We start from the raw sequence: 13,585 nt of genomic DNA, 5'->3' as shown, positions 1-13,585 counted from the left end.
CCCGTTTTGGTGGTCGAAGATTTCCGCAAGCACTCAACAAAGTGCCTTGTTTTTGCTATGCGACTACTGTTCTACAGGTCGGTGAAAAGTTATCGCAGAAATTACATAGTATGCCTGTGCGCAAAGATATTGGGAGTGATAGAATCATTCTTATTGCCTGTTGATGCATAATTGTCACGAGGAAGTGACTGTGTGGTCAAATACCACTTTCATCAGTTTTGCAGATTTGCCCTTGTGAGGCAGAATTGTGTTTTTTTTACAGTGATAGAATATTTTGCAGTGTTCTGTAATGGCGTTTGATGCTCTTTCACAGATTGTCACTGAAAAGCTTGACAAGAACAACTTCCAAGAATGGAAGTTTAGAATGACGAATTTCGTTAAGGGAAAAGGCTATTGGGAGTTCATTACTGGAGCTGAACAAGAACCTGTTATTCCTAATGTTCCCAATGAACAAGAGTTGCAGGCATTTAAAGACTGGCATGAGAGAGCCAGAAAAGTTATGTACTGGCTGTCTATCAGTATTTCAGATTCTATGATTGTGCATATTCAGGATGCAAGCATGTCGAAGGAGGCGTGGGATACTTTGACAAAAATGTATAGCACAAATACACAAGCCAGGCAAATGCAGCTCAAGCAGGAGTTGCATAATGTGCAGAGAGAAAATATGAGCATCGACGATGACTGCCACATGAAGGTGAAGAAGAATACAGATGATTTAGTTTCTGTGACCTTGAATGGTCTAGGAAAGGATTATGCACAATTCCCGGCATCCATTGCTGTCCGTGAGAATTTTCCTGATTTTGAGGAGTTGATTGCTCTTCTAATTTCTAAAGAGTAGAGAAATGGTGGTGCATCTTCTTCAGGAGGAACTTCAAAAGAAGTTTTCTACTCAAATGCTGGAAGAGGTAGAGGTAGAGGTAGGAGTAGGCCGATTTGGAGGCGGTGGCAGAAATCAAAATATGCAGCAAATTCAAGAAAACCAGTCCTGTGGAGGAGGACGTGGCAACTTTAGAGGCAGGGGGAGCCAAAGAGGTCATGGTGGATGGCAGAGAGGAAAAAATGCAAACAGCAATGTTGAATGCCACTACTATGGTAAAATGGGTCATATGGTTAAGGACTGCTATAAAAAGCAGAATAACATCATTACTGGAAAATTGCATCAAGGCAATTATGCATCCTCTAGTAGACAGGGTGATGACAGAAATGAGCATCTGTTTATGGTGCAGCACATGACCAATTCTCTGACAAGTGCAAAAGAAAGCAATGATGTGTGGTATGTTGACTCAGGTGCGTCAAACCACATGATAGTCATGCAGAATGGATGCAGGATGCAAGGAAAATGGAAAGACTAGGATTTGTGGAGACTGGTGATGATACTACACATCCTATTGTGCAGATTGGTAAAATTCCTTTGTTTATGCAGGATGGAAAAAAGAAATACCTATCTCATGTATTTCATGTCCCAAATATCACCAAGAACCTGATTTCTATTGGTCAAATGGTTGAGCAGGGCTTGCACGTCAGATTTAATCCTCATGGATGCTTTGTTGAGGATATGAAAAATAAAGGTCGCTTGATAGCAAAAGGGAAGAAGAAGGGCATGATGTTTACGTTGGATGTGGACATGCCTGAATTGAGTGCAGCAATGTTTGCACATGGGGCTGGTGTAGTTGCAAATATTGATATCTGGCATAAACGCATTGGTCATGTTAATGTACAGTGACTTAAATTAATGTAGGCCCAAAATATTATTGCAGGATTGCCTAAGTTCAAGGTTGCGGAAATGCATAAGGTATGTGAAGCCTGTCAATTTAAAAAACAGGCAAGGAAACCATTTCCTAGACATGTTCAAGAGAGTAAGAGGCCATTGGAATTAATCCACTCTGATGTGTGGACTACCAAAGCTGCATCTATTGGAGGCTGTCATTATTTTGTCACTTTTATTGATGACTACAACAGAGAAGTTTGGGTGTATTTTATGAAAAAGAAAAGTGAAGTGTTTGGGCATTTCAAATCTTTTGAAGCTATGATTGAAAAAGAAACGGGCCTGCAAATAAAATGCCTAAGGTCAAATGGAGGGGGAGAGTACCTCTCAAATGAGTTTGCAAGTTTCCTGCAGGAGCATGGCATAAAGCAGCAATATTCATGCAGTCATACCCCACAGCAAAATGGACTTGCAAAAGGAAAAATAGGCATATTGGAGAGGTATCTCGTGCCATGCTCAATGAAAAAGACTTGCCAGATTATTATTGGGCCAAAGGAGTTGCTACAGTAGTCTACATAATGAATAGGACTCCCACTACAGCAATGCATGGCATGATGCCAGAGGAGAGGTATATTGGTAGGAAACCAGATATTTCTCATTTGAAAGTTTTTGGTTGCATTGCCTATGTTCATGTGCCAGATGAGTTGAGATCCGAGTTGGGATCCAAAAGCTGAGAAGTGCATCTTTATTGGTTATTCTCTGTAGTAGAAAGGGTATAGATGCTATAACCCTTCTACTCGTAAGTTTACAGTGAGCAGAGATGTTGTTTTTGATGAGATGAGCAGCTGGTATAAACCAATAAATGTGATTGATGATGTAGATGCACAAAGTGGTAATGCTACACAGAATTCACAGCAGCAATCACAAAATATTAGTGGACTTGTAGTGTCCTCTAGCAGTGGTTCAATACTTCGCCATGGACAGGCAGATTGAGATCAGGAGGATCTCCTCAAAGCAATGCAGATAGTGGTATGGAAGTATCATGAAAGGAAAAGAGAAAGTAGATCAGCCCATGGTTGATGTGAATGCAGGTCACTCTTATGTGGATGGTGAATCCAGTGGCTCAGAATAGAGCCTTGATGATGAGTTGGGTATTCCTTCTGTTGTTACACCTAGAGTAAGGAAGACAAGGGATGTTTTGAGAGCACCTAGTAGTGAGCATATTTTGCGCAGGTCTACCAGAGCTAGGTATCCTGTGGATAGGCTGAAATATGATGGATTTACAGCCATTCACTATGCCTATATGGTCAAAGTGATACATGAACCAGAACCCACTTCTTTTGAGTAAGCATTGGGAAAAGAAAAATGGGAGAAAGCCATGGATGAAGTTGGAGAATTTTTTGTGGTACTACCATAGTGCCCACATTGATCGCCGCATCCACCCCCTGTATATGCCCATGGAACAACTATGGACTTGGGCTGAATTCAAAGAACTCCAGAAGAAGGATCCCAACATGTTGTACAACTTTCCAAAGTACAACTTCCCCAAAGAGATGACTCAGGAGGGATTTTTCTACTACCTCCAGTCATTCAACGACACGTACGGCTTAGTTCCAGATCCCGCCGTTGTCGTAGCGATCTAGTTCAACCACCTTCTCCTCTTACTCCTCCATGATCTCCCCGCCCATAGCCACTCTAGACGACCGCCTCCACAATTTTAACAACCAAATTGTCTCTAATCCCGACATCAGTCCTACGCAATTCTAGGACCTTTGCCTCTACCTGTGCATCTACAATATCCACGAACATCACATCCACACATATGAGGATATGCACGATACCCATTTTTGGCGATATCAGTCATACCTCACTCACCTCACTCCACAACAGCTGGACCGCTATGCAGTCCTACAAACATCCTCTCCACACACCTCCTCCAGCGCAGCTGACTCAAGGGCGGATTAGCAAAAGGAAGGGAGGCATGTTAACATCCACACAGTACACTCGCCGAATGCAAGGTAATCAGTGATTAGAGGTGATTAGGCTTCATGATCTACTTCAACGGACAAGCTCAGGGAGTTTGATCCTCAAATACCCCAAGGCCAATGATTGCAAGCAACGTGCACATGGAAGGAGTACAGCTCAAACTCCAGGAGTTTGATCCCCAAATATCCCAAGGCCAAGGATTCCAAGCAACGTACACAAATTGAAGGTTCCAGCTAACAACCCAAGGCCAAAGACTGCAGGCAACATGCACATTTCAGGTCTACGTCAATGGAAATAGCCATGGAAGGAGTACAGCTCAAACTCAGGGAGTTTGATCCCCAAATATCCTGAGGCCAAAGCATCCAGGCAACGTGCACAGGTTGTATGTTCCAGCTACAAGCTACTGTTAAGTATCTCGCGGAAGTTAAGCCTCACCACTCCAGGTTTTGAGCCTAATGCACAGGCTTTGAACCCCAAATGACTTAGGGCGTGAGGGCGCTCAGGGAGTTTGAGCCACAAATCACCTAAGGCTTGGAGGCACGAGGCTAACACAAGTGCTATTTGGGGGCCGGTTAGGAACACCTCCTAATGCCAGGCTTCTCCCAAGCGCTCTAATATGGTTAACACAAGCGCTATTTTGGCTAGTAGGGAGAGATGGAAAGAATAGCAATATGCCTTGGCACCCTACGGGCCCAAGAGCCTTTGGTTGTAAAGAGGAGAGTGCTAAAAGGAAAAGGGTTGGCCCTCCCTTCGAAACATGACATGTATAAAAGGCCAAAGTGTTGACTTTGGTCTTCATTGTTGTTTGCACAAGTTTGAATACAAGCTCCCTCTTCTCTTCCAAGAGAGTGTTTTGGATGTTCTCTTGTTTCCATTGTAGTGCCCTTGTGTTTGCCACTCCATCCCCCTTCACCCTCCTCTTCCCTTCTCCTTCTCCCTCCCTTCTCCCCTCTCCCCCTTCCCTCTTTCTGGCGTGGAAACACATTGCAAAAATCTAGAGGCCGCTTGAGTGACAGTTGTGGATGGCTCGTGCCTTGCATTTCTCTCACAAGGAGTAGCGTGGAGTGGAGGCTCCATTGACATCTCTTCAACATCCCCACAACATGTGAGTCACCACCGAGACCCACACAACAAGATATCGAGGCAAGATACGACAAAGAAAAATGATTTTTTGAAAAAAAGCAAAAATCCTGAAAGGGACATGCCACAGATGGGACAGGAGTGTGCAACGTGTAATTTATAAGTGCAAGAGAAGTGAAATTTCGAATGCAAGTGCAGGAGATGTCAAATATTATGACAGCTTGGTGGCTAGGTGTTTTTTCCCTCCAACTATACACATCACTAACTTGTGCACCCTAAACATGCACATAGAGGCCCAAAATGACTATAAAAGAAATGGCTTTCTAGCAGGTTTGATGCTGTGTATTAAGAAATGGAGCACCTTTGGCATGCTTATGGGCCCCATTGCAAGAAACCAATTTGAAAAAAGAACCAATGAAATATGATAAATACTATTGGATTTATTCAAAGAGCATTGCACATGTTTTTCTTATTGCATCCATTTATAGGTGAATTAAGCTACACATATCACCAAAGATCAATGTATTACGACCACCATCAGAGCTCCATAAGTATGGGGCACTTTTTTTTGAAATATTTACCTTTCCAACCAAATATAAAAGATTTATCAAGCTTGCCTTGAAATGTATGTGCACAATTACAGTGCCAAATATTGGAAACCCCGTAAAGCATAGCAAATAGTCTCAATTTGTTGCCTCCTTTCGTACTTCAGAAGCTCAAGGAATGCACTTTTAAGTCAAAAATTGGTTCCATATATGTGTATAATAATTATTCGATGTTCTTAAAATAAATTGGATATGCACTCTAGTCTATATACATCCATCACAGGCAATATTATTTGCAATAGTTTTGAAGACACTAATCATGTAATGTTTTGATCTCACCTTCAATTTCAAAATATGTAGATTAGTTTAAACACCAGGTTTGTCAAATTCCATTAAGCAATTCATAAGTTATGAATTGAGCAAGTTATCTATATGCATATATCCCTTGAAAATTTCACAAAAATTGGCTACACCAAATCGTGCTTTGACCTCATCCTTCTAAACAAATGGTCCATCTTTACACCATGTTTACATGTTGAATCAAAGGGACTTTTTAATTACTCTATTGAATTCATGATTAAAAATTCCATGCAATTTTATTCACTGTGAAAAACTGAAAAAAGGTGCGGAGATGATCTAAATAGGAGTTTAATAAATAACGATAGAGTGGAGGTTAGCAATTTATGGATTTTTTGACTTTTTAGATTTACTAGGCCATATTTGTGTGGAGTTGACACATGTGGTATAGCAAATATACCCAAATTTAGAGTTGTGTGGGTCATTATTGGTTGGAGGAGCAGAAGCAAGCCAAGAATAAGCTACTCTTCTCCTCTCCTCCCCTCTCAATGCTTTTTCCCCACTGCTGAACTTTATGGCCCAACCTAGGGGATTAGAATTCAGCTTGGAGTTCTATTCAAGTCAATCTCACTCAATTTGATCTCTAGGAGGCTCCTTTTGGGTCACCATTCTACTCAAAGTCACTGCTTCAAACTTGTTTCTACATAGTCAAAGTATCAACAACAACTTTTTGAGGTTTGCTCAAATCGCTTTGAAGTAAAAAGAAAGTTTATTCTTTGGAAGATAAGCTACATTTTTTTCCTGTGGGTCAAAGTCAAAATTGGTGCTATTTGGTTGTGGTGGAAGTTACAAGAAGAGGGGGTACTGGTAGATTGTTTTCTTTTATGGGAGACATGAAACGAGAGAAGCAGGCTTCTTATGCTACCAATACTAGCTTCACCTTTTCCTAGCATTAGGAAAAATGAGGTAATTCTTCTTCTAGAATAGCAAGTTATCCTTCTAAAAAAGGAGAACAATGAGATGAAGCACAAGTTCTAGGAGCTAGAAGAGAGATGAAGCACAAGGAGAACAATGAGATGAAGCAAAAGTCCTAGGAGCTAGAAGAGAGAGTAAAAGTGGTTGAGAGAAAATTGGAAAAGGCAAGTCCCATGGCAGCTTTAAATGATTAAGCTGTCTTTAGTCAAATGGATGAGATGCATGACATGCTCAAGGAGAGAATCAAGAGAAGCTCAAAGGACAAGTAAAGAGCTCCTTCAATGCACAGATGTCTAATCAACTACAGAAGGAAGTTAAAGAGCAAGCTAATAGATTGTGCAACTCAAGAATGCTTAGGATCATCGGAGGTTTACCTAACAACTGGTACATAGCAGAAGACTCTTATGAAGAGACTCATGAGAAAATCAGCAAAGCTTTACCCAGAGTTTAATGGGAAAACAAGATGGAGCCTAACCTTTGAGTCAGAAGCTGAACAAACTCAGGTTGTCACATAATCTAAGTTTTGAAAGGATTCTGAGTGTGGATGGTAGAGAAACTCAAAAAATCTCAACTATAGACTAAGACCTTGGAGCTTGCAAAAGTGAAGGTAGCCTAAAAAGAAGGCAAATGGGTTGTCTTACAAGACGGCAAGGCTTTGATCAGAGACTTCAAAGCCAACTCCAAAGACTTTCTGTCTATAACTGATGTATGATCTGATTTTTGTTCTGCTCTCAGTTCTTTTGTTCATCTTTATTAGTTGAACTAGTTGTATATGAATTCAACCTTCTTTCTTTGAAAGATAATAAATAGATTGGAGGTGACTATTTAAGGAAACACTCCAAATGAAAATCAATGAATAGTTAAAATGTGAAGTACATCAAACACATTAGTCCTTCCAACATTTTGTTCCAAAAGTCTCCACTCCAAGAACCTTGGCTCATAGACAATAATCTAAGTAGTTAACATTGATTTGGAGGTGAAATTGCTGACCCTGCTCTTCATGATTATCTTACCTTTTTTCTGTCTTTAATTTACTTGATAATCGATTGAGTCTCTTCTTGCTAGATTCACTAAAATGCTCATCTTGACACACTTGATATCTCTAACAACAATCTCTTTGGGCAAATTCTGACTCCACTACCTACCAACTCCTTATTTTCTCACAATGCTGCACTTTGTGTTGGGTCTCTTCCACCTTGTTCCCTTAGCATGGTGCAAATTACATAGGATTGCAATTACTCTTTACGAGCATACAAATTTGGCAAGAGGCAAAGGCTATAAGCTTGATTTGGGTCCACATCTATAGCAAATCCTCCCATGTGAAGTGTCGGGGAAGTGTCAAAGGATATAAGAGATGGTGATTGTAGCAATATGAGGGGAAAACATGCATCCTTTTGCTAGCTCTAGCCATGATTGGTTTTGGGATTACCTTTGATGTAGTGATTAGTTTTTGGATTTGGATTGAAAATGGTGGCTATGAAAAAGTCATTTTAAAACTTCCTTGATCCAACCTTCCACCTTGTGATGTTACGTTGAGTATGCTTGCACGCTCAGTGGTGCCACTAGGGCTGTATTGCATTCCATGCTTCTAATTACTAAAAGTCCATTTATGGTGATGTCATAGATAAGTCTTCCTTAAAGTTCCATATTTATTTTTCCTTTGTGGTCTGCCCCTTTGGATAATGTTTGAGAAAAAGTTTCTCTTTTGTACAAGATTGAAAGGATAATTTTTTGGGAACCCTTTCAATGCTTGCTTGAATATTTCAATGAAAAGGTGTGGATGCTCCATGTAAGATAGTTGTTGTTCCAAACTTATTTTATAGACATTAGAAAACAAGTTGAGTTTGATTTTAGTATCAATTTTGTGTTATTGTGTATTCTTTCTACTAAATGATTGAATATATCTTGCTTATTGAGAAAATTTTCTTAAATGTGCATGCCCATTCTCCATGCTTGAATTGACTCTATAGCTACTTATGATGGTAAAGTATAGTAGAATATATTAAATTAGGTATGTAGTTTTCAAAGAATGGAGTAAGAAATTCATAATTATGATTAACAACCAATACATTGAAATAAAAATAGCGCTAAGGGAACCCTTATCAAAATAAATACAATTATTCATTTCATGATTATTGTACATAATTACATGGATAGCCTTATAAGAAGAACCAAGTCCCAAGAGATATTTTATCCATTCATTTAGCCTAAAAGTTGTAGCTACTCATGGGTTTTAAGAACTCATGGGCCTACTATGGTTTTGCAAATTCCAAATTCTAAATCACTAAAGAGTTTATATAGGTGCATTCCATATGTGCAAAGACCCATGAATAATGAATTGAAAATATCAAAGTTTGTTCCAAGTGGAAACAAAGGAGGACCACTAATCAATCTCAAACACTAGCCTGCATATTAGAAAAACAAATTGTCTAAATATAACCCTCTCAAGAAATGAAGAGATCCTTAGCTAGAGGTAAGGTCTTGTCTCTAGTGAAGGTAACTTATTGTATCAAATGAAGAATTGATAGTCTTAAAGTTGGTTACATATTTATCTACTTATTCATCTCTATTGGCCAACTAGATGATGATTTGAAGCTCGTAATGTGTACACACATGCACATATATGTCTACATATGTCACATGCATCATACAACATTTAGAGAGTCATTTGAAGGTAACTTTGTAATCTAGGACAACTGTAGTAGCCATTTGAGATCATGCAAGGGTGTCGTGTTGGATCCTGTAAGCTTCATTTCTAAACCAGTAGTGTTGAAGAGAATATATATGGGTGATTGCCAAGGTAGATAGGAAAATTTCACATAAGAAATGTAATATGAAAGTTAACCATTTAAGAGGTGGACATGTATGTCCAAAGTCTTCTCAAAGAAAATCTATGTAACACTGCTTTATCTCTGGGTAGGTTTGATAGATCCTAAAACCTACGATGATATGTCAAAAAGAAATTGCTAGTAGTATCTAGTCAAAATGATTAGATCTAAAACGTAATCAAGATGCGATGCTTTCTCATGTGTAGGATATCTAGGAGTTATTAAACCTACGATCAACATTTTTTATTTTAGTTGTTTAAATTATGCTAAAGTAAGAAGCATCTTGTTTCTCTAGTTTGTATTGATATTAAAGATTTTTCCTTCTTTACTATAAGAAAATAGTGGTTTTTTGATGGAAATATTGACAACATTTGTGGACAAAAGGCCCTTTTTCTAAGAGTGGAAACACTGATAAATTTGGTAGTTTTAGGGCCGGTCTTAATGTGCTGGTATAACCATGGCTATATGAAAAATGGTAGGTTCTTTTTTCATTTGTATTAGCATCACAATATGCCATCGATCCTTCTATTCGTATATGCATTGGTATTCTCTCGATGTATATGCATATACTGATGGTAATTCTAATGAAAATATCCACAAAAATCTACTTAAGGGCCATTCACTTTAAAAGAAAGGGTGAATAGTTGAGGCGTGTCGACATTGGCAAAATGGTGCTCTCTTGACCATAGGACCATATGACCCTTAGGGCCCTTCACTTAAAAAAATTGGGTGAGTGGTTGAGGCATGTCAACATTGGCAAAATGGTACTGTCTTGACCTAAGAAATATGATCTTGTCTTGACCTAAGAAATATGATCTTTAGAGCCATTTGCTTTAAAAGAAAGGAGGGAAAGTGGTTGAAACTTGAGATGTGTTGACATGGCAAAATGGTGCTTTCTTGACCATAGGTCCATATGACCTTTAGGGCCATTCGCTTTAACAAAATGGTGTTTTCTTGACCATAGGACCATATGACCTTTAGGGCCATTTCCACATATGCATAATCACTAAGGCTCTCATCACCTGCCGTATCTCATCACCATATATGGTGTGATACTCTTAGAGAAAAGACTCAGCGGACGTGGAGACTAATATTTATTTTGTCCCTAGACGTGTGTGAATGAGGCCTAAGAGTTATAAGCATTAGATCTCTCGTTGAACCCTCTATTCACTGAAATCCCTCCGGAGGTAGGCAATTTGACTGGCCTCACCTTGCTAGATCTTTCAGAGCCAATCTTTCCGGCACCATTCCATCCACACTCCACAAGCTCACCAACCTGCAGTTCCTACATCTTTCGGGCAATCAACTGACTGGCCCGTTTCCTCAGCTTCACAATTTGACCAACCTTGTGAGCTTACAACTCTCCAGCTATCGACTTTCTGGCGCCGTTCCCAGTCTGCAGGGTCTCAACAAGCTCATCTCCATCCGTCTTGGAAACAACAATCTTACTCGGTTTGCCGAGTCTCAATTTCCGAGTTTGGCGAGTCTCTCCGACCTTAGAATCAGAAACAATCAACTAGAGGGACGGATACCGTCCGGGTTTGGGCATCTGCTAAAACTTCAATGGCTAGACCTGTCATCCAATCGCTTGGTGGGCGAGATCTCGTCGGAGATTTGGTCGAATACTACTTCTGCTTATCTGCTTGTAGATTTGTCTGAAAATCGGCTCAGTGGCAGCATTCCTGCCACACTACTGCAGCCTGGGAGCATTTGGAATTCTGCGAATCTTTCGAATAATCAATCTCCTAGACGGAAGGCTTCCAGAGGACAGCCTTAATTTCTCTGTTGGAAGCCTCGACCTCAGCCGCAACCAGCTGGAAGGCCCCCTGCCTACCAGGTTTGCTGCGAATTCCTCCATCTGGCAGCTGTGGGTTCAAAACAACCGTCTCTCCGGCGATATCCACCAGCTACTGGACATCTGCTTCGCCGGCGCAACAGACGTTCGACTCGCAGGCAACCTCTCAGCATGACAAGCACAGCGAAATACCCCAATCCTTTGCAACTTCTTCTCCAAAACATTACATTCGTGGATCTGCTCCTGGTGGGCAACAATCTGACAGGCCTCACCCTACCTCGTAGACTCAACCTGACATATTTTCGCTACCTGGAAGTCCTGGATCTGAGCGACACCAATCTGGAGGGAGAATTGCCGCCTAACCTCTTCACCTCAATGTCCCTGCCTTACTTATCCTTCTTAAATTTGTCCCTGCCTTACTTGAATCTGGCAGGTTCCTGCTGGCTTCAAGGGTCTACTAAACTTGACATATCTCAATGTCTCTTACAACAATCTCTCGGGGCAACTTCCTCCCAATCTTTGGAATCCCGACTCCTTTTCTCACAATCCTGAACTTTGTGGTGGCCTTCTTCAGCCTTGTCCCCTCATTAGCAACAATGCAAGTCATATACGATTGGGGCTGCTCTTGTCAGTTGTTGCTGCATCTCTCTTCGTATCTGTTGGGAGCTGTTTACTTCTTGGATGGCGATGGAGCGTGTATTCAAGAAAGCATCGGCAAGATGTGGATTTGATACAAACACTCATGAACAAAGACGCCGCCACATTGATGGCTCTTCGAGAGCTTCAAAAAGCCACGACCAACTTGGCTGAGAGTTGCCAGATACGAGTAAACTCAGCGATGGAACGGCAGTGGCCGTTAAAAAGAGCAAGCACGCAGGATCACCACAAGACAAACAACAGTTTCTAAACGAGGTAAGGATCCTTTCGCAAGTGAATCATCGGCACCTTGTAAAGCTCTCGGGATGTTGCTTAGAGAACAAGGTTGCATTGCTTGTCTTCGAATTCATCTCGAATGGCACGCTTCTAGAGCATCTTCAAGCGAAGAAGGGGCAAGCCGCACTGAGTTGGAGGCAGCGCCTTCACATCGCTCTTCAAACAGCAGATGCTCTGGCCTATCTTCATTCAGCAACCAATCCTCCAATCTACCATAGGGATGTCAAATCTAAAAACATTCTCTTGGATGAATACCTAAATGTTAAGGTAGCAGATTTCGGAATCTCCAAGCTAGCTCCTCTAGGGGCTACTCACGTCTCAACTACTGCCATCCAGGGCACTATCGGATACATTGACTCTGAATATTACACTAGCTTCCAAATCAATGACAAAAGTGATGTTTACAGCTTTGGCATTCTGCTTTTAGAGCTCATCTCTGCCCAACCTACCGTCGATTTTAGTAGAAGTTGTGAGGATGCTAGCCTCCGGAACATGGGAGTATCCCACATCAACAGTGGGGATCTACAGGGGCTACTTGATCCAGTTCTTGTGGAGGCTTACAATTCTGAAGTTATGAAGGAATCAATTTTGAGTATGGGGAGGCTGGCAGTAAGGTGCTTAGCAACGCGGGCAAGGGACAGACCGACTATGAAGGAGGGCTGGAGAGAGTTACAAAGATTGTGGTTGGAGGCAGATGGCAACTCTGATGATGTGGGCTACATGCATTTAGAAATGTCACAAGGTGAGGATGAGAGTCTTCAAGACAGTAGGTGTTTTCTTTAGGATACTTCCTTGAGCGATCCAAGCATAACAACAAGAGGACACTCGGGCATTCATGACATTGAGATGGTAGACCTTCGTGAATTGAGTATGGCTCTTGCAAGCTCTCACGGAGCTCCACAAGGGCTAAGTTGCCCTTCATGCTTCAGATTATGTGAAACTACTTGATGAAACTCCTTAGTATCTCACTCAAAAGTCGATTCCTGCAGCTTTCAAGTGTTCAAGGGAGAAGCTCATCGGCATCATGTTCATCATCTCCTATGCTATAGTCTAGATCTCACATCCTCTTCATTTTGTGCAATGTAGACTAGTGGGTGCGCCAAGCATAACCCCTCAAAATTCATGTCTAATTTAAGGGCCCTTGTTACTTCAGATGACTATATATATATATATATATAACTTTTAATATATTATATTTATATGAATTTAAACCTCATTATATTTTGTAGACCCTTGTTGAAATCTAAGATTGTAGTAGGGGCATCTTTTTTAATTTTGTGTCTACCCCCCTTGATGCTTCATTACCAGCTTACCGTTACTTTGTATTTATGGATGTTCATAGTTGTTGTATTGTATTGTTTCTCTTAACTTGAACGAGTGCCTTGTGAGTTCGCTATTGCCCATTGGCCACGGCTTGAAATGTTCACTAAAGGGAGGGACG

At 40.8% G+C, this 13,585-nt stretch overlaps 1 protein-coding gene across 1 annotated transcript; it reads left to right on the top strand.

The window, feature by feature from the left end:
- Positions 1 to 10,294: 10,294 nt before the first annotated feature.
- Positions 10,295 to 13,161, top strand: LOC147890370 (putative wall-associated receptor kinase-like 16). Its single transcript, XM_087390274.1, has 5 exons — positions 10,295 to 10,305; positions 10,785 to 10,896; positions 11,066 to 11,356; positions 11,645 to 11,879; positions 12,032 to 13,161. Exons 1-5 carry the CDS (start codon positions 10,295 to 10,297, stop codon positions 12,925 to 12,927), a joined length of 1,545 nt encoding a protein of 514 aa, XP_087246400.1. The 3' UTR covers positions 12,928 to 13,161.
- The last annotated feature ends 424 nt before the right edge of the window (positions 13,162 to 13,585 follow it).

The sequence above is a fragment of the Dipteris shenzhenensis genome, chromosome 19 (assembly GCF_047967505.1).
Source record: "Dipteris shenzhenensis isolate YYH24624 ecotype China chromosome 19, Dip_SZ_1.0, whole genome shotgun sequence".
NCBI lineage: Eukaryota > Viridiplantae > Streptophyta > Polypodiopsida > Gleicheniales > Dipteridaceae > Dipteris > Dipteris shenzhenensis.
This window is presented reverse-complemented; position numbering and strand designations above follow the sequence as displayed.

Bases quoted from the DNA above. Each gene is read 5' to 3' on its own strand.
- LOC147890370 (XM_087390274.1), top strand. The intron at 10,897-11,065 runs GCGAGTCTCTCC...ATCTGCTTGTAG, and splicing joins AGTCTCAATTTCCGAGTTTG to ATTTGTCTGAAAATCGGCTC. The intron at 11,880-12,031 runs GTTTACTTCTTG...GAGAGTTGCCAG, and splicing joins CTTCGTATCTGTTGGGAGCT to ATACGAGTAAACTCAGCGAT.